Genomic DNA, 18,467 nt, shown 5'->3' with positions numbered 1-18,467 from the left:
GCCGCGGCGGCTCTCTTAAACCTTAGGGCGCGAAGGCGGCCAGCCAGGGCCCCCCACGCCCTCTGGCCGTGGCCCCAAGGGAAGAAGAGGTGGACGTGGGATGGGTGAAGGAATGGGGGCTTGGCGGCCAGGCTGGGCCTCACCAGCCATCGCACACTCTCCAGACGCAGCTCAAGGCTCAGAACAGCAGGATCGAGCAGCTCTTCCAGAAGGTGGCCCAGCAGCAGCGGCACCTGGAGAAGCAGCACCTGAGGATCCAGAAACTGCAGAGCCAGGTACCGACGCCAGCCTGGGGGTGCGGTGGCGCTGGGCCTGGTACCAGACGCCGGCCCAGGGGCACGGAGCTGCGCGGGGAGGCCAGATGTGTGTGCCAGCCACACCTGACAGCCTCCTCCTGCCCTGTCCCAGCTGGGACTGCTGGTCCCCCTGCACCTGGACCACAGGCTGGCCAAAACCGCCAGGAGAAAGAGGCTCCCGAAGATGACCCAGCTCGCTGGCCCCGCTCGCAACGCCAGCAGCCTGCACGGTGAGCATCCAGCCCTCCGCTGCCCTCTGGCAGCCCCCACAGGGCGTTCCTCTCCCGTTCCCAGCCCTGGGACTCCGGGGGCTCATGGGCCCTCCCTCACAGTGCTGACTGCCCTCTGGGCCACCTCGCCCTTTTTCCCAGCAAGCCAGTGGGCTTTCCCCAACCCTTGATGGCCACCCACCAGGCCAGGGATTGCGAAAGAGGACCTGAGAGGGACTGGGGCTGAGGGGCGTGGGGAAGAGGGGAGGTACAGGTCTGGGTCACCTTCCTGAGGGTGGGCACCTTCTGAGAGGTCACAGTGGTGGACAGAGGTGAGAGGGAGCATGGCGTCCCCTGGTGAGGGGCATGGCTGCCTGGGAGGGGTGCTGGGGTTTGGAGCCCATGGTCTCGAGGGGTGCGGTCCAGGATAGGGCGGGACCAGGACAGGGGCCCCCGCCTCGCTGGCCAGTGGCACTGCTCTCCCACCCCTCGTAAACCCTGGGTTCCTGACCACACACCCAGTCCTCCACCCAAAGTTGGACCCAAAGTTGCTGACACCACCTTACCACCCTCCCACCCCCAAAGAGCGTGGACTTTCGCCACTGGCACAGCTGTAGGTCCCCAACCATGGTGTGTCCTTGTGTGTCCGACCCAGACGCCTGCTTCTGGGCGCTGACCCATCCTCAAGTTCATGGCCCCAGACTCAGAGGCCCCCGGGGCGCCTCCTCCCATCCTCCGGGCCTGCCTGGATGTGTGGCTGTTGTCAGCCAACTGGGTGAAAGTTGGGTTACCCCCTTCACACCCTCAGGCTGCTTGCCCGTGCACCCCCGGTCTTGAGGCACTTTCCTACCCTCTGCCCCCCAGTAAGGTTCCTCCCAAACTTCCACTGAAGATGAGGGGCTTCAGAGTCAGGCCTGCTGGCCTGGGCGGGGTGGGGGGATGGGGCTGCAAGCGTGTGTTGGGGAGATGTGGGGACTCCCAGACTCCAGGCTGCCAAGTAGGGGAAAGTTCAGCGCTGGAGAGACAAACAGCTGGTGTTAATGGAACCGCACTGGCGTTTTGGCGGGCTGCCTGTCCTGATTGGAAGGAAAGAAAGTAGGGGAAAGGGGAGCTGCCTGGGCCTGCCGGAAAGTGTCTGCAAGTCATTCCCGGCCCCCCCAGCGGGAACAGCAGCTCAGCCCCTGCTCGGCCTCCCCACGACCTTTCCCTTACTTTCCTGGCTGGGCTGGGCTTAACCAGTTCAGTCCAACCTCCCTTTCCCTCCTCAGCTCCCCCCATACTGGGACCCCAGACAGGGCCTGTCTCCCCACAAGCTGCCCCCAGGCCCTGTCCCCTGCAGCACAGGCAGAGCCCAGGGCGCTCTCAAAGCCTGGCCTTGCGCCCTCCTCCCAGCCACCTTATTTATATTTCAGGTCTTCATGAACAGTTACCGTGGTGGGTCACTCTGGGCCCTGGTGCCAGGCGGTGGGCACTGACCCTCTCCCTAGCCTGTGGGGGGACCCTGCTGTTGGGGCACCTGCATGACCTTTCAGAGTCTAGCTGGTCTGGGAGTCGGGGATGGGCGTCTTCTTCCGGAAGGTGGGACCGTAGGAGGAGGCAGAGAAAGGCATGAGGGGAGGGCCCCCCCAAGCTAGCAAGCAGGTGGGCATGTTTGGGGGGGACCCTGTGGTCAGAGGGTGTGCAGGCAGAGGGAGGGAGCCGGGTGGGTGCAGGGGCTGCTTCAGGAGCTGCTAGATGGAGCTAGAGGGACCATGGTGAGCCCTGGGGGGCGCTGGGCAGATCCCTGCCACCACCCCCAGAAGTGGACCACCCCCGTTTCAGTCGCCCTGCCCCTCTTTCTTTCAGGACTGCCCAGCGACTGCCAGGAGCTCTTTGAAGCTGGTGAGCGGCAAAGCGGCCTGTTCCAGATCCAGCCTCAGGGGTCCCCGCCGTTCCTGGTGAACTGCGAGATGACCTCAGGTAGTCGGCGCAGGGTGGTGCCAGCATCATGCCCCTCCCCGTGTTGAGCACGGAGCCCCTGGCGTCTGGGCCGCCCACCTTCCCCTGGCTCTCCTGGGATTTTCGAGGGGAACATTGTTCTCCCTCAATTGGGAGGCTTTGGGAGCCAGGTGGGGAGTCACGGCTCCCTTTAAGATGGGTGCTCCTGGTGACCTGGCATCTCTTTGGGCAGATGGAGGCTGGACTATAATTCAGAGGCGCCAAGATGGCTCCGTGGACTTCAACCAGCCCTGGAAGGCCTACAAGGCTGGCTTCGGGGACCCCCAAGGTGGGTGCTTCCTGTGGGGATCGGTGGGGTGCGGCAGAATGGGAGCTGGGGGGAGGGCGCATCTCGCTCACCAGGCCACCCCTCCGCAGGTGAGTTCTGGCTGGGCCTGGAGAAGGTGCACAGCATCGTGGGGGACCGAGGCAGCCGCCTGGCTGTGCAGCTGAAGGACTGGGAGGGCCACGCCGAGTCCCTGCAGTTCCCCGTCCACCTGGGTGGCGAGGACACTGCCTACAGCCTACAGCTGACCGCGCCGGTGGCCAGCAAGCTGGGCGCCTCCGCTGTGGCACCCAGTGGGCTCTCCCTGCCCTTCTCCACCTGGGACCAGGACCACGACCTCCGGGGAGACAAGAACTGCGCCAGGAGCCTCTCCGGTGAGCCAGCCCTGCCCGCCCCTCCTTGGGTGTGCCCGTGGGCAGCGGGGCCTCCGGGCCCACGGCTGTGGGATGCGTGTAATCGGGGCCCCTGGGAAGGCCCAGTGAGGCGATGTCCCCTGCGGGAGCGTCCCACAGCCACGCGTGTGCTGATGAGGCCGGAGGCAGACCGGCCGTGTGACGGGGACCTCAGACGCTGCCTGTGGGCAGGTCAAAGTCGATGCCCCGTGGTAGTTTCCTGTGGTTTCATCGTCTAAAAATGGGTACCAATAGATGCCAGTTGCAGGAAGTAACCAGCATTGCCACGTGCCAGGCCCCGAGAAGGAGCTTGCCGAGGTTCCTTGAGCATGCTGGCATCCTTTGGGGGACCCCGAGCCTCTGAGGTGCCTTTGTCACAATCCGGGGTCCCTCAGACTGCAGTTTGACAACCACTGCCTCAGTCTTCCCACCTAAGGCTAAGCGCCAGCCTGGCCTGCCCGGCCCACCCGTGACCCCGGGACTCTGCCCCGCCCCGTGCTCTCCGCAGGTGGCTGGTGGTTCGGCACGTGCGGCCACTCCAACCTCAACGGCCAGTACTTCCACTCCGTCCCCCGCCAGCGGCAGCGGCGCAAGAAGGGCATCTTCTGGAGGACCTGGCGGGGACGCTACTACCCGCTGCAGGCCACCACCATACTGATCCAGCCCACGGGCGCCCGGGCTGCGTCATAGCCTCCTCGCCGGGCCTGGCCTCAGGCTCTCGAAGGACACTGACTTTGACTGTGGCCCAGCAGGCGGCTGCCCCCTGGCCGGGGCCCCTGGGACCTCGTGGTCAGAGAAGCCTACACGGAGGGGCCCCCATGCTGAGCGGGGCTGTGGGCGCTGAGCTTGGGCGCTGACCTTGGAGAAGGACAGAGCCGGCAGGGACCCGGAAGTGGGGACCAGCGGCACCGAGGCCTCCTCGCCCGCCCGAGGGTGTGGACACAGGTGAACTGCGGGGGGCGTCAGACCAGCCCCCGGCGGTGGATTCAGTCACATTGACTGGCCGGGCCGCGCCCTGGTGGCACAGCTGCGTGGGTGCCACAGGGTGAACTGGCAGTGATGGTCTGGGTGGAGCTCACGGAAGGCTTAGAATAAAAGCAGACTCGGAACATCTCGTTCTTTGTCCTTTGGTTTGTTTGAAAAGGGAGCCGTTTCAAAGTTCACGAAAACATGTTCCCAGGGCGGAGGGCAATTGTTCCCGTCTCCCTCGAGGTCAAGTAGCTACTCCTACTGTTCCGACCGCTGATTTTAATTCCGTTTATTACCTCGGGATGTGTATCTCTCGTGTGCATTTTCGAAATTTTAAAACCAGACCAAGCTGTGATTCATCGCCTGCAAGCAGGTGGGAGAAGGCATCGCCTCGCTGACCGTCATCTGATGGAAACGCGGCCACAAGTGTACTCTCCGGTCGTCGCATTTGCAGGAAAAACGACATTTAAAACGTCAGAAACCAAAGTAGAAAAGTGAAATACATTTTAGGAATATTTTTTAGAACATTCTATTGGAGTAACGTTGCTTTATAACTTTTGGGTGTCCATCACAATAAATCAAGTCAAATAGATGAACATCAGAGCCTCCCTGGACGCACAGGGTCTAGTCTCAGCCCTGAAGCTCTCCCTGGTGGCAAAATGGTGAAAGTGCAGTACTGCAAGCTGGCACAGCCAATTCCATAGTTTGATCAGGGCCCCAGGTGACCTCCTGGGCTCAGCAGACCTCTCCTGTCTCCCCGCTGCTCCCCTCAGCAGTGCACTTCGTCGATCTGCCTGTTCTGCTCCCCGCTCTGCCTCTGGTGAATCCTCTCACCGCCCTGCACCTCTGACCTGTACCTGAGTTCTGTATAGAGAAATAATAAATCTTTTTCTTTTTTTCCCTAAAGATATACTTTTTTTTTTTTATATTTATTTGGGCATACAGAACTGGGGTACAGGCCAGAGGCTCGGGCCGCGAGAGGCTTCACCAGAGACAGCATGGGGAGCAGAACAGGCAGATCGACGAAGTCCACTGCTGAGGGGAGCAGCGGGTGGGCCAGGAGAGGTCTGCGTTGCCCTGTGGCTCTCCTCCCGGGCAGGCGGGAATCGAACTCATGCAGAAGTGGCTTTAGCTTCTTAATGCTGTGCTTTAACCCGCTGCGCCACCTGGGAGGGCCATGATTTACTTATCTTTAAAAAAAGTCTCAGCCTTGGCCCTCCCGGGTGGTGCAATGGGTTGAAGCACAGCGTGGGGTGCTCTGTTGAACAGGAAGGTCCCTGCTCTTACTGAGCCCCCTTCCAGCATCTTCCATTACAAACCGGGGGTCTGTAATTGACGGGACAAACGGAAACGCTTCCGGGGAGTCAAAGGAAAGCTGGGGAACCGATGCCAAGCAGCTGGTCCCCGCATGTTGGGACCTCGGGAACTAGTTTCTCAAAAATGGAAACACCCATCCCAATCTTTAACAGGGCAGTAAGCTAAAGTTAATGAAAATAAAACGATACCAATGCTTTAAAATTCTAGCTAGAAATTGGTCAATGATGAGGGGAAAACTAAGGATGGGGTGGGGGGGTCGCATGGGGTTGCCTGGGAAGGAGCTCGAAACCTGCCAAAGTAATGATGGTTCGGAACTTTGATAGTGGTGGGACGCTCTGGGGGTGCCTCTTAGTCTTGGTGAGTGCACACTTGGTGAGTGTACATCCACTGTGTGTGAATTTTACACATTGCAAAAACGGTGCGAAAGAGCCATAAACAAACATTGGACGCTAGTTAACGATACATGTGCCGAAGTGTTTCGTTCAGGTGCGGTGGGCTGATGTCTTCAGCCTCCGTTCGCCTTTTCCCAGCTTTACTGGGATACGCGGTTCCCTCTTGAGCAGTGCCAACTTTGCACCACGAGGGTTCAGCGTATTCCGATTTTCTGTCTGTGCTCCCACAGGTGCAACCCCATTCGAGCATAAGGCGGCCTGGCTGTTACCAAGGAACCGGGCACCCATGGGGTCTGATATCTCAGGGTGTGTGCGGGCCCTAAAACAAGTACCAGGACGGAGGACAACCTTAGTTTGGGGGAGTCAAGTTTTCGTATGGATTTCCTTTTTTTTTTTTTATTTAAAGTGCCAGGAATTATGTCACTGTTATGCATAAGCAAAGCAAAGCAAAACAAAACAAAACAAAACAAAAAAACCCTGCTGAACATTAAGGTTGTTTGCAATGCTGCTGACCTCTATAAACCACATCCCTCCGTGTACCTAGGATCAAAATTACGAAAACAAGGGTGCCTGAAGCAGAGAGAGGTCTAAGTCAGACAAGGCAGGAGAGAAGGAAAAACCCCACTCAAGTCTCCCTCCCTAAGAAGGGAGTCAGGGGGCCCTCCCTAGTGGCCCAGGGTCAAAGCGCAGCACAGTGAAGCTATCTGTAGCGAGTTCGATCCCCGGCCAGGGAGTGACCCACAGCAGCCCTCTCCTGTCTCCCCGCTGCCCCTCAGCAGTGTACCTAATCAATCTGCCTGTTCTGCTCCTCACCCTGCCTTTTGGTGACTCCTCTCACCCCCTGCCCCTCTGGCCTGTACCCCAGTTCTTGTGTGTATCAATAAAGAAATCTAAAAAAAAAAAGAAGAAAGGAAGTCAGGTTATATGGGGTGGAGGGGCCAGGGGTGAAACAGAGGAGTCAAATTTTACTGAGAAGCAGATTGGGGCAGAGAAATGTGCTTTTGGCCTTGGCTGAAGTTCACTGGCAAGTCCCCGGGGGACTTGAAGGTTGAAAGGGCTTTTCTTCACATAACAAATTTTGAATTTTGTTGATGTCCCCACCTCTGGGCAGTCCCCTCTTCTCCTGTGATGTAAGTCTCCGGCCTCAGGGTGCAGGGTGTTGGCAAACCTGAGGAACTTTCTGTAAGAACAGCCTTGAGGAGAAAAATGCTTTTAGGGTCTGAAAGCACCTTCATCCTTTAGGCTTGGTTTCAGTGAGACACCCTAAGTTAATTTAGTGGGCCATTAAGCAACCTTTAAATGATAAACAGGACGATAAAAGAGAAAAAAGGAAGTCATTGTAATAAGTAACCAAGGCAGGATATCAAACCCTGAGTGGAGCTGTGACTGGAAACACTGCAGGTGCCGAGGGGCAGGGGCAAGCTGAGACGCAGAGCAGGAATGCGGCTGACTGGCTGACTGTAGCGTGTGGCGGAGCGCCTCAGGGGCCTGGAGAGGATGGACCAGGGTTGCTGCACAAAGACCACTTCATCCTGACCTCGTCTTTATTATTTGTTTAGCTTTCTAGGCTAGCTACTTAATCAGGGCGCTAGAATGTACACTTCCCAGGGGTCCCCCATTTCAGGGACACTTTCTGATTTTTTTCTGCATTCAACTTAAAAGGTATTTGGTGTTTTTGGTTTTTTTTTAAGATTTATTTATTTATGCATACAGAAGTGAGGTACAGGCCAGATGAGAGGATTCACCAAAGACAGAGTAGGGAGCAGAACAGGCGGACTGATGGAAGTACACTGCCGAGGGGAGCAGAGGGCGAGTTCGCTGCGCCCTGTGGGTCCCTCCCTGGCCGGGGATTGAACTCATGCTGCAGTGGCTGCAGACAGCTTCATAGTGCAGCGCCCTAACCTGAGGCACCACCAGCGTGGGCCGCCATCACTGCTTTGTTAAATGGAAATAAAGGCTCAGTGACAGTTTATTGAATAATCAAGGTGAGAATTTGAACGTGGCACAGTCCAGCAGCTTTTACTCCGAGAGCTGTTTCAACACACACAAGTTCGACTGTGGTTCACATGGGTAGGGCAGGGAGTCACTGACATTAAGAAGGTAATCTTCCGGGGAGGGATTCCGGTTCCTGTTCCAAGCTGATGCTAGGGGGAGAAAGGGAAGGATTTAACCCTTCCCTTTCTAAGCCCTGCAAGGCTGCAGAGCCCAGTAGCCCTTATTAAGTCTACTTTATCTGGTTCCTCGGACATCAGTGTGTGGGAGAAGCCTGGCTTTATCTCCAGGTCCAGGAATGGGGCCTACTTAGACTCCGCCTTTGAAGGCGGCTTTGCGCTCTCCTGTGCTGGACCAGGGAAGGGAGGGGGCAGAAAATCTGGCAATGTAAAGCTGTGCTGACCCACTGTGCGTGCTCTGTCCCACTCACCTTTTTTTGGTCTCAAATGCTCCTCCCCCTACCTCCTCAGACTCCCAGAGATGCCAGGTACATGCCGCCTCTTCCAGGATGTCTTCCCTGGTTCCCGCGTGAAGGAACTCCTCCATCCCCTCGCCTTGGTTGTGCACATGGCACCCTCACCACACGCTCCCCACTCTGAAACTGTTGCTCACTGGCTCCTTGGGGACCATCCCCCTAGACTGTCAGTTTCACGGGGGTTGGGACTCCTGTCTTGTTCAACACTAAGTCTCCAGCACCGAGAGGGGTACCTGGGACACAGCAGGTGTCCAAATAGAGGGGTGAGGTGATCTGACTTGTTACAAAGACAGCCTTTGCTGTGGTGGAGGCAGGCCAGAGAAGGGAAACTGGGAGCAGGCAGCTGCACAGGTACAGATGGGGCCAGGAATGGGTTGGTGGCAGCAGAAGGGGCGAGAAGAGGCAGCAACTAGGGAGAAGGAGGGGCTGAACACACCACTGAAGGGGGAAGGGAAGGAGGAAGGGAAAGGAGGAGAGTCAAGGCCTGCTTTGCCCCCATTTGGCATGGGGCAGGGGCTGAGGACACCGAAAGGGTGGATGTGAGAAGGAGGCGAAGTTTGCGTCAGGGATGCCCGATGGAGATACAGGGATGAGGTCCAGCAGGCCACAATGATGAGCGCAACCGGCACCGGCTACACATGCGCTCTCAGCCTACATTCTTCAACTATTTTTACGCCTTGGGAGAACCAGTGACTGTGACCAGACACGGCCCTGTTCTCTCGGGGCAGATGGTCTGTAGATGGGGACAGCAGCTACACAGATTAAGAGGTCAAGAAAGAAATACATTCTTTAATTTCAGTCAGTAATGAGTCCCGTGGGTGAGAGCGAGGGACAGCGATGTTGGCGCGAGCTGGAGATCCGGGGCTTCGGCCAAGAGGTTATGCTGGCGGGGGACTTAATGCCAGTTATTCCGCACGTAGGGAAATGTCTAGCTATTCGCTACCGTTTCCACAGGTGAGTTTCTTCCCACTTAGACAGGGCAGGTAGGCCACGGAGTGTCACCAGGAGTCACCAGTGAGAAGCCACAGCGGAGACATAATCTCGGTAAAAAGGCCCCGCCAGAGGCCCTTCTACCCGCTGCCCCCCCACCCCAAAGTCACCTAAGGGTGGAGGGGCAAGCAGCGCGCGTTGACCTATGACATCATCAGAACGTTAAACAGCGTAGCATCACCTGGACGCAGTCCTAAACCTCTTCCCAGACAGGTCCTTGATAGTCGGCTACGGTTTGAATCAAGCCTCTCATTGGCTGCTCGCTCCATCAATCCCTTTCACTCCGCCAGTCTTTCGCGCCGTCTTCCCGAGTCCACCTCTGATTGGCTGGCGCGCCCGTCACTTCAGAAAGGTCCGCATTCCTTCCGCCTTTCTCTAGGAGATTGAGGGCCGGGAGGGTGGATTCCAAACGGCGCCCACCCCGGGATCTCTGCTTCCGCCGTTGATTGGCTCCCCTAGGTGCCGGTCTCTACGCCACCCGCCGTTGATTGGTCATCTGGCCGCCGCTCTGTGCGGCGCCGGCTCCGCCCCCGTCGGGTGTTTGTGGTGGGGCTGCGGAGTCGCCGATCCCGCCGGAAGCGCCAGGACAATGGGGACCCGGGACGACGAGTACGACTACCTATTCAAAGGTGAGGCCTGTGGGGCATGGACAGGCGAGGACGCGGCTACGAGGCAGCAGGCAGTGTAGCCGAGGCGCAGGCCAGGCCGCTGGGCCCAGCCCGGAGCGCGGGGCTCGGGCCCCGGCGAGTCAGGCAGTCGGGAAGGCTGGGGCAGGCCAGGCTCCGTCGGCTCCAGGCCGGGACGTGCGGCCGTGAGGAGCGGGCAGCTCGGAGAGACCTAGAGGCCCTGGGCGAGCCGGGGCGGGGCGGGGGCCGCGGGGAGGCGGGGCCTGAGCGGGGGGGAGAGGCCGTTAGAGGCGGGGCCTTCGGAGGGGCCGGGCCGCCCTTATATTTGGCGGGCCGGATTGAGTGGAAAGCTCCGTTGGTGTGGGGGCGAGGCCGTTGGGGGCGGAGCTAGGGCTTGGTGGGCGTGTCCGCTGCGCGGGCTGCGCGAATGGGGACGGTGCTCTGCCAGGTGGGCGGGGCCCTGGCTGATTGGTGGCGGCGCGGCTGGGCGGGGCCCTGCAGCGGAGGGTGGACTGTAGGGGTCGTGGGGTGGAGGGAGACCCCGGATTGGGGTGCACTGCTGAAGCCGGGGGAAGGGAGCCCGGGGGCGGGGCACTGTATGCTGGACCCAGGCTTGGTGTTAATAGTGACGTTACTCCAGGAGCTGCACTTTTCCGAAAACCACGCGCTGGAACTCGTTGCATCCCTCGGCACACCTTGCTGGGTCGTTATTACCCAACGTGTCTTTATAGACCCGGTAACTAAGGCCCAGAGAATAGGATGCAGTGCTGGAGCCCAGGCCAGCTGTGGGCTTAGGGAGAGGAAGTGGGGGAGTCGAGGCCAGCATCTGGGACTGGGGTTGTCACACTGCCTCCCCTACACCTGCCCTGCCGAACCTGGGCCTTTGCATCCTGCAGAGAGCATCAGGTAAGGGTCAGGCTACCTCGCAGCCAGTGTGCGCCTGAGGCCAGTGGGGAGGCTCCTCATCTTGATCCTTTTAAGCTGGGAACACTCCAGGCCGAGGGAGTTGTGGCTGATTAAGGGTTCGCTGGCCCACAGAGCCTTCTATGCCAGGCTGGGCGTTGTCCAGGTCCGCTGCTGTCCGTTCCGGGCTCTCAGGCTGACAGGGGCCGCCCTTGAGAGCTAACCCCTGAGCCCACATGGGACATAGTTGCCCTGTTGCAGCTGTGTGAGGGTCTCCCTCCCATGTCAGCCTTTGGCTTCTTCCTACACCGGGGAAGCCAGCAACCCCGGGAGTGTATTCTCTGTCTGGAGCCACAATACACTCCGACTGCTGTGTCTGGGTGTCATTCAGCATCTTGTGAGCAGGGATCCATGGGCCTGTGGGGTGTACCCTGCCTGGCATATCCATGTGGTGAGAGGATTCCAGGCAGAGCGGGGCCCATGAGAAAGCCTGGGTTTGCTGCACAGCACTGTGGGTTTCAGGGTCTGCATGTAGTTGGCATGTTGCTGTGTGCTCAGGCTGCCGACTTAGTGCCAGCTGGGCCTTGGGGCTTGCTGCAGAAGCGGACGAAGCTTTGGAAGCTGCTGACAGGTGGACTGGCCTCCAGTCCTCTTGCAGCTGATGCCTGTCTCTGCTCAGCTTGTGGTGAGGTAGCCGTTCCTGGGCAGCGCTGCCAGGGCGGGGGCATGCCCCCCCAGCTTCTGTGGTCATTCCCGCTTGTTATTTTCAACATTTGATGTTATAAATAACCCAGCTCCAGGGCTTACACAAGCCCTCGAGTTGCCCTTTGGGTTATTTCCTTGAAGTATGTTCCCAGAAGTACTGTGACTGGGTCAGGGGCAATGGGGCAGCTGTGCACTTCCTAGGGTTCATCTCCGGAGCTGCTTTCTGGAAACCGCGCAGGCTTCTGCAGCAATTGGTGTGGGGGGATTCTTGGTTGCCTCACTGCCTTCCCCCCACAGGCCCCCTTTTATGGGTGCAGCAGGTAATCTGCTGACCTCAAGCCGATGTGTAGTGACAGTCTAAGCACCAAGGTCAGCGTGCCTGGGGCTTAGGCACCCCGTTCTCAGCCACACTTATGCCTGTGGCGATCTCCCTCCCCCTTAGTTTTAATATTGTTTTAAAATATTAAACGTAAAAAGGAAAAAGAAACCTACCTGGCTCCAGCAAACAAGGCAGGAAGGAGCGAGGGGTGTGTACATGTCGCTTACGCCAGCTCTGTGGTGCAGTCAGGACTGTGCTGCACCTAGACGGGGCGTGGCCTGCAGGGCTCAGGCCGGGCATCAGAGGTGGCAAGGCCCGCTGTGCCAGCAGGGCTGGCAGGGCTGCCCTGCCTTGCCATGGGACACCCAGTCCTGGTCCTGCCACTCTGTGGGGGGCCCTTCACATAAGATCTCCCCTCTCCACCCCCAGGCCGGGCCTCCCCCAGGGGCTGGTCGCCTAGGGACCTGCCCTCGCCAGAGGCTGCGCCTCTCACCTGGCCCCGGGGCCTGCGGGCCAGCCCTCCCGCCACTGCTTGTTGTTTCCGACATCACTCTTGGCTCCCCCAGCCCCATCCCCCCATGTTTTCCCCAGTGCTGTTTATTTTCCTCCTTGCACACTCCCCTCCCCCAGGAGCAAGGCTGTTTATCTGCACCTAATTATAGATTCTCACATGTATCCTGCTGACACTTTATCTTACCGGTCAGGGCCCTTTTCCCAACCTGCCCATGGATTCCTGGGCGCACCCGGCCGTTCCCCTGATAGGATGACCATGGGTTCCACAGAGGGTGCAGCGGTGTCCCCAAGGGTTAGAGAGGCCTCACCAGAGGCCCAACCACTTGCCTGGTCCTCCAGGGAGGGCATGGTCCTGTGGGAAGCTGCACAGAGGCCTCGGCTCTGGCCCCGTGCTCTGCCCCCTGCCCTGTGTAGGAGCCCTGTGGGCATGGGGGTGAGGAGAGGGGGGTTCCTAGCTCCCAGGAAGCAGACCCGGGTGAGGCAGCTCCGGTTCTCTCCGGCCAGCTCTAGGCACTCCTGACCTGGTGCAGGACCTGAGGGCACTGTTTCCCCCTGTGCATGGGGTACCCCCTAGAGCCTGGCTTTGGGCGCGGCTCTCTGTGCCCTACGGGCAGGTCTAGCAAGGCCTGGTCCCCGGGATGGCCAGCGCTGGCCTCCGGAGGGAAGGAGCCAGAACCCCAAACGGTCACAATCCACGTGCGGGTCAGAGTGTGGGCTCCAGGGCACCACACAGTCACGCTGCAGATCAGAGAGCCCAGAACTTTCAAGAGGTGCCAGCTCTTTCTTTCGCCAACTAGGCTTGCCTGCTCTGCAGCCCAGCAGCATGTCCCGGGCAGCCGCTCTCCAGGCAGTGGTGCCACCGGCCTCTGGGGAAACGCTGGGGGCCACGTCCTCAAGGGCCCCTCCTTTCCCCGAGGCAGCAGGCCTTCGCCGTCTTTCCCAGCCCGCACACGGCCAGCCTGGCTGCGCCTGCTGCTCACCCCTGCACGGGGCAGCGCGAGTGCGAGAGCGCCCGGGCAGCCGACCTTCCCGGCGCTCCCTCGCACTGCGGCTGCTGCTGGCCTTCGGCCTGCTCTGGCCTCTTGTTCTTACTCGGTGACCTTGGACGAGGGACTTGAACCCTCTGGGCTGTGTCCCCAGCTGAACAATGGGAATGGTCCTGTGAACACATGTCCCTGGCCAGTCTGAGAACTCGCCAAGCAGAGTTTTCATGGCTGTGCCTGAGGACGGTTAGCTGGACCAGGACAGAGCCTGGGACCGGTGGGGCTCGGGGACCTGAGCTGCCACTGAGGCAGGCTGGGAAGGAAGGAGAAGGGCAGGAGGGCCAGGGTGGGGCGAGGGGATCTGCGCCACTTCCCGTTGGGTTCCCGAGGTTGTGACACCTGTAAGCAGATCACACCGGCCTGGGCCGCCGCCGGAGGGCTGTGTGTTATGGTGTGGCCCGCTGGCTGGCCAGCCTGGTCCCTGTAGCCCAGGGGCTGACTAGTGGCCCTGCCAGCACGGTTGGCCGCCCTTGGCCTGGGCTTGCAGGCCCCTGCCCGTCTTGACATTTTGGCACCTTGCTCCGCAGGGGCCCCGCAGTCTTAGACCCCGCGCTGCCGTGAGAGGACACCGGCCGGTTACCGTGAACCTGGTGGGCCTGCCAGGTGGTTTTGGGGAGAGGAGAGGCCTGAACTGAGAGGTTCGCCGGTCTCTCCAGGGGTTAGGGTGTCCCGGCAGTGGGAGAGGACGAGGCTGAACCAGGACCCTCGAGCTCAGCTCTGGTCCCCACTCAGGTCTGCCGGTGCCCCTTCCCAGACGGGCCCGTGAGTCACTGCTTGGTGACATGACTGGGAGGCGGGAGCCGCAGACAGCCGGCCTCAGACTCTCTTCTGCTCTGTCCCACTCGGCTGGTGCCATGGGCTCGCCTTTCTGTCTGGGCCTCAGCTTCCTCGTCTGTGATACCGTAGAGTTGGCCCTGTGGGGGATGCACATTAAAGGGTTTCCCCGTCTTACTACTCTCTCGTTCCCGAACAGCAAGGCCAGAGGCGATGCAGGGAGGCGGGGGCTGCTAGGGTGGGATGGCTCAGCCCGGGCCCTGCCAATTGCTTTGGCTTTGTTTGTCGGCCTATCTTGCTAGGGTGTTTTGTGCCAGGCATGATACCAGGCCAGGGAACAAGACTGTCTGAGGTGCCACCCTCAAGGCAGACTGGCGAAAACAAATGAGTGAAGGTGGTGAGTGTGAAAGGGTGGTGAGCACTCCAGAGGAGGGGAGGGGAGGGTGGGGAGCACAGGGAGTGTGGCCTGAGAGGTGACTGGGCAGGCCTGTTCTAGTGCCAAGCGGGAAGCATAGGCTGAGGTGAGGGTGAGCCTCAGCAAGAGCAGCCCTGCGCCGACGACAGGGGCCGCTGAGTGGGAGGAGAGTAGGAGCCGGCTGCCAAGAGGGTGTGACAGGGCAGCGTGAGTCCTCAGGGAGGACTTGGCTTTTCCAGAGGGATGTGGGAGCCCTGGGAGGGCAGAGGACAGGCAGAGGAGGGGCGGTGTCTGGCCAGGTGCTCACCGGTGCCCTCTGGCGGCCAGGAGGGGAACAGCCCGTGGGGGAGGGAGAAGGGTGACTCAGGGACACCAAGGAGGAAGATGGCACAGCCGCCCAGGGGGAGATGGCTGCATCCGAGGCCAGACAGGGCAGGTGGCATGCGCCCAGCGCCAGAGCCTGTGCGCCTGACGCCGGTGCACCCGGGGTCCTGCCGAGGCACCTGGCTCGGTGGCTGCGTATTGTGTCACCTGTGCTGCGCGCGCACACAGATGTGCCTCCTTGTGTCCTGGGTCTGGGGACAGCCTGCCTGGGTCTGGGTCCCTGGAGGCACGGTGGGGTGAGACAGGAAACAGGATAGAGGGAGTGGCCATCTTGGCCTGCCTGCCCTGCCTCAGGGGCCTGGTCTTGGTCTCACCCTGGGGACGCAGGTGCTGGAAGGGGGTGGGAGGCTTTGTTCCTGCCCAGTGGCGCCTGGAGGGCACACAGCCTTTACTAGCTGGGGGATAGTACTGGGGCCCAGCATGGCTTTGCCAGCTGCCCGCTTTCTGGGAAGCAGCTGGGAGGGCAAGGGGTGAGTGCTGGGCGCAGAGCTGATGCGTGCGAGGGTGGAGCTGGGGAGCGAGCGCTGAGCGCGGGCTGCACTCTCTGCGGCTCCTCCTTGACGGCTTTTTCACTCCCTCCTTCAGCCTGGCAAGGCAGTGTGACCTGTCCCAGGTTGCCCGGCCTGCTGGTGGTGTGCCCTGGGCAGCCCTGTGCTGGAGGACAGGACGGGAGACAGGCGGGATGGTGGTGGGTCACGGTGGCCGGGTCGCCGTCAGCCTGCGCGCCCGCCACCGGCATCGGGAAGGTGCTGCTTCGGGGTTCTGCCCACACGGATCCTCACCGACGCCCTCCTTCCCCCACAGTGGTGCTTATCGGAGACTCGGGTGTGGGGAAGAGCAACCTGTTGTCGCGCTTCACCCGCAACGAGTTCAACCTGGAGAGCAAGAGCACCATCGGCGTGGAGTTCGCCACCCGCAGCATCCAGGTGGACGGCAAGACCATCAAAGCGCAGATCTGGGACACGGCCGGCCAGGAGCGCTACCGCGCCATCACCTCCGCGTGAGTGGGCGCGCTGGCATCGCGCGTCTGGCGGGCCCAGAGGATGAGTAGGGAGCCCGGGGTGGTCGGCACCCTCGGAGCTGGGGGGCCCTCAGGGAGGTGGGCCGTGCGCTGTCGGCCACGGCGGCCGGGGTGGTGGCGCCACAGCCCCCCGGAGCCCCGTCCTCCCTGGGGCGTGGTCCCGTGGCTGCTGGCTGCCCAGCAGGGGCTGATCCGGCAGGCCTGCCCCGTCCCTGCGCCCGCCCTGCAGCGCCCTCGTGCCCCCCTGCGCGCTGAGCTCAGTCTGGGGAGGAATCAGGCGTCAGGACAGGGCCTGGGAGCGGGCTGCGGAGTGGGGAGGCCGGTGCGCACTGCCACGGCTCCCGCCCGCCTGTGCCCGCAGCTACTACCGCGGCGCCGTGGGCGCGCTGCTGGTGTATGACATCGCCAAGCACCTGACCTACGAGAACGTGGAGCGCTGGCTGAAGGAACTGCGGGACCACGCCGACAGCAACATCGTCATCATGCTGGTGGGCAACAAGAGCGACCTGCGCCACCTGCGGGCCGTGCCCACCGACGAGGCCCGAGCCTTCGCAGGTGCGCGGTGCTGGGCTGGAGGGGGCTGGCGGGGGCTGCAGACTCCTGGGAAGCGTCTGGAGGACAGGGAGCCCCGCCCCACGGCTCCCCCCGTCTGCGCTGACTGTCCCCAGGCACAGCACCAGCCCTGGCCCCCCGCGCTGCCTCCAGCCGGTGAGCAGACAGGCGGCTCTCTGCTTACCAGGGCGGTCTCTTTCTGTTGCAGAGAAGAACAACTTGTCCTTCATTGAGACCTCGGCCTTGGACTCCACCAACGTAGAGGAAGCTTTCAAGAACATCCTCACAGGTGGCTACGGGGGCTGCTGACAGGGCTGGCGGCGTGTTCGGGGCTGGGTCCTCCCTGCTGGCGTTTGGCCCCCAGTCTGAGACCAGTCGTCTGCAGGGGTGAGGGAAGGAGGGGAGGCGGGTCTCGGCCCAGGCTCCCCGACTTCCTGGGCCTCCTGCTGAAGGGCCGGCCTCTGGCGGTGGCTTAGGAGGGCTGAACCCGAGCGCACATCCGCCGGGGGCTGCCCTTGCTGAGTGCCCGCCCGTGCGGGCGAGTGGGCAGTTCTAGGAGCTCAGCGCTGCCAGGGCTCCCCCAGCGTGATGGGGGTGCAGGGCATGGCGGGGGCCTCTGGGAGGGGTTCAGCATGGCGGATGCAGCAGTGAGCCTGCCGCCCCCCCAGGCAGGGGCACAAGGCGCACTCACCCTGCCCGCTTGCAGAGATCTACCGCATCGTGTCGCAGAAGCAGATCGCAGACCGCGCAGCCCACGACGAGTCGCCCGGCAACAACGTGGTAGACATCAGCGTGCCGCCCACCGCCGACGGACAGAAGCCCAGCAGGCTGCAGTGCTGCCAGAACCTGTGACTGCGCACGCGCCGAGCGTGCGCCCCGGCCCTGTCCGCAGCCCGTCCCCGCACTGTCCTCCCGCCCTCCCCGCCCCTCTGTGACCGGCTCCCACCCTCCGCTGAGCCCCGTGCAGCCAGGCCGGGGTCTGGGGAGAACAGGAGCCGAGTGCACCCCAGTGTCGCCCGAGGCAAGCTAGAAGGCCTGCTCTGTGCCCGCTCTCCGGGGCCCCGGGGCGCAGCGGCAGGGCCGGGAGGGTGGCGGCGTGGCCAGGGCCGGCCAGCAGCCAGGAGGCGCGCGCACCGAGCAGGCTTCTCCAGCTCCCCACGGCAGACTGCGGGGGGTGGTGGCCTCTCCCTCTCTGGCCCCCGGCCCCCACCCACATCCCTCCTCCAGGCTGCAGCCCGAAGAGCAAGGCACCAGGGGGCCGGGCAGGCGGACACTTGGCCTCGGCACCGCTGCTCCCCCACGCACAGCCAGCACCGCACGCCTCGGACAGCTCCTGCCTGTAGATTTACGCTGGGGCAGACTCTCCCACCGCCCTCTGCACGTGGCGCGCGCTCCGCTCACCCCGTGCCCTTCTGTCTTGTCTCCCTGTCTGGTCAGGAACCCGTTTGCAAGTGAAGCAATATCTCCGTGTTTTGTATATATAACTGCTCTGGTAGCCTTTGGTTTTTGTTATTGTAGAGAAACACAGACTCTTTATACACTTTGTAAGATTTACGCCAAACCCTAGCTCTCGATCTCTTATTCTCCCTGTGGCCCGGCGCTGTTGCCCTGCCCCCTGGCCCCCGCCGTTACTGAAATGTATAATCGGACTCCGTACAGAAACCTGCCGCTGCGCCTTTGTCTTCTTTCTGCCCGCCAGGTGGCCGCTTCGGAGCCAAGGCCCCCGGCCGCGTGTGCCCTGCTGCAGGCCTCGGCCTGGCTCAGTCCCCCAGCAGCTGAAGGCCAGCCAGAGCCCTGGGAGGCCGTCCGCCCTGCCCTGCCCTGCCCTGCCCAGGACAGTGTGGTGGGCCCTGAACTGACCTGTCCAGGTGGCGTGGGCCCTCTCCAAGCTGCCCCTGCGGCTGGCCAGGAGGGAGG

The 18,467-nt window shown here is 61.6% G+C and overlaps 2 protein-coding genes across 2 annotated transcripts in view; both read left to right on the top strand.

Annotated features, from left to right (window-relative positions):
* ANGPTL4 (angiopoietin-like 4) overlaps positions 1–4,586 on the top strand; it is a 6,052-nt gene extending 1,466 nt beyond the window's left edge. Inside the window, exons 2-7 of the mRNA XM_012729364.1 lie at positions 165–275; positions 409–526; positions 2,351–2,464; positions 2,676–2,771; positions 2,861–3,142; positions 3,669–4,586. Of these exons, the coding sequence (XP_012584818.1) occupies positions 165–275; positions 409–526; positions 2,351–2,464; positions 2,676–2,771; positions 2,861–3,142; positions 3,669–3,850 (903 nt within the window). The 3' untranslated portion in view covers positions 3,851–4,586. The remainder of the gene's footprint in view (positions 1–164; positions 276–408; positions 527–2,350; positions 2,465–2,675; positions 2,772–2,860; positions 3,143–3,668) is intronic.
* Positions 4,587–9,761: 5,175 nt separating this feature from the next.
* Positions 9,762–18,208, top strand: RAB11B (RAB11B, member RAS oncogene family). Its single transcript, XM_004689413.2, has 5 exons — positions 9,762–9,924; positions 15,782–15,977; positions 16,360–16,553; positions 16,759–16,839; positions 17,257–18,208. The coding sequence occupies exons 1-5, from the start codon at positions 9,885–9,887 to the stop codon at positions 17,400–17,402; spliced, it is 657 nt and encodes a 218-aa protein (XP_004689470.1). The 5' UTR covers positions 9,762–9,884; the 3' UTR covers positions 17,403–18,208.
* Positions 18,209–18,467: the final 259 nt, after the last annotated feature.

Source organism: Condylura cristata, unplaced genomic scaffold (assembly GCF_000260355.1).
Source record: "Condylura cristata isolate star-nosed mole 26May11 unplaced genomic scaffold, ConCri1.0 scaffold00025, whole genome shotgun sequence".
Taxonomy (NCBI): domain Eukaryota; kingdom Metazoa; phylum Chordata; class Mammalia; order Eulipotyphla; family Talpidae; genus Condylura; species Condylura cristata.
The sequence above is the reverse complement of the archived record's forward strand: the minus strand, read 5'-3'. Positions and strand labels throughout refer to the sequence as shown.

What these genes read in the sequence shown, in the direction of transcription:
- RAB11B (XM_004689413.2), top strand. Translation starts at nt 9,885, where the DNA reads ATGGGGACCCGGGACGACGAGTACGACTACCTATTCAAAG. An exon ending in GTACGACTACCTATTCAAAG is followed by an intron (nt 9,925 to 15,781) that starts GTGAGGCCTGTG and finishes CTTCCCCCACAG; the next exon opens with TGGTGCTTATCGGAGACTCG. An exon ending in TTTCAAGAACATCCTCACAG is followed by an intron (nt 16,840 to 17,256) that starts GTGGCTACGGGG and finishes GCCCGCTTGCAG; the next exon opens with AGATCTACCGCATCGTGTCG.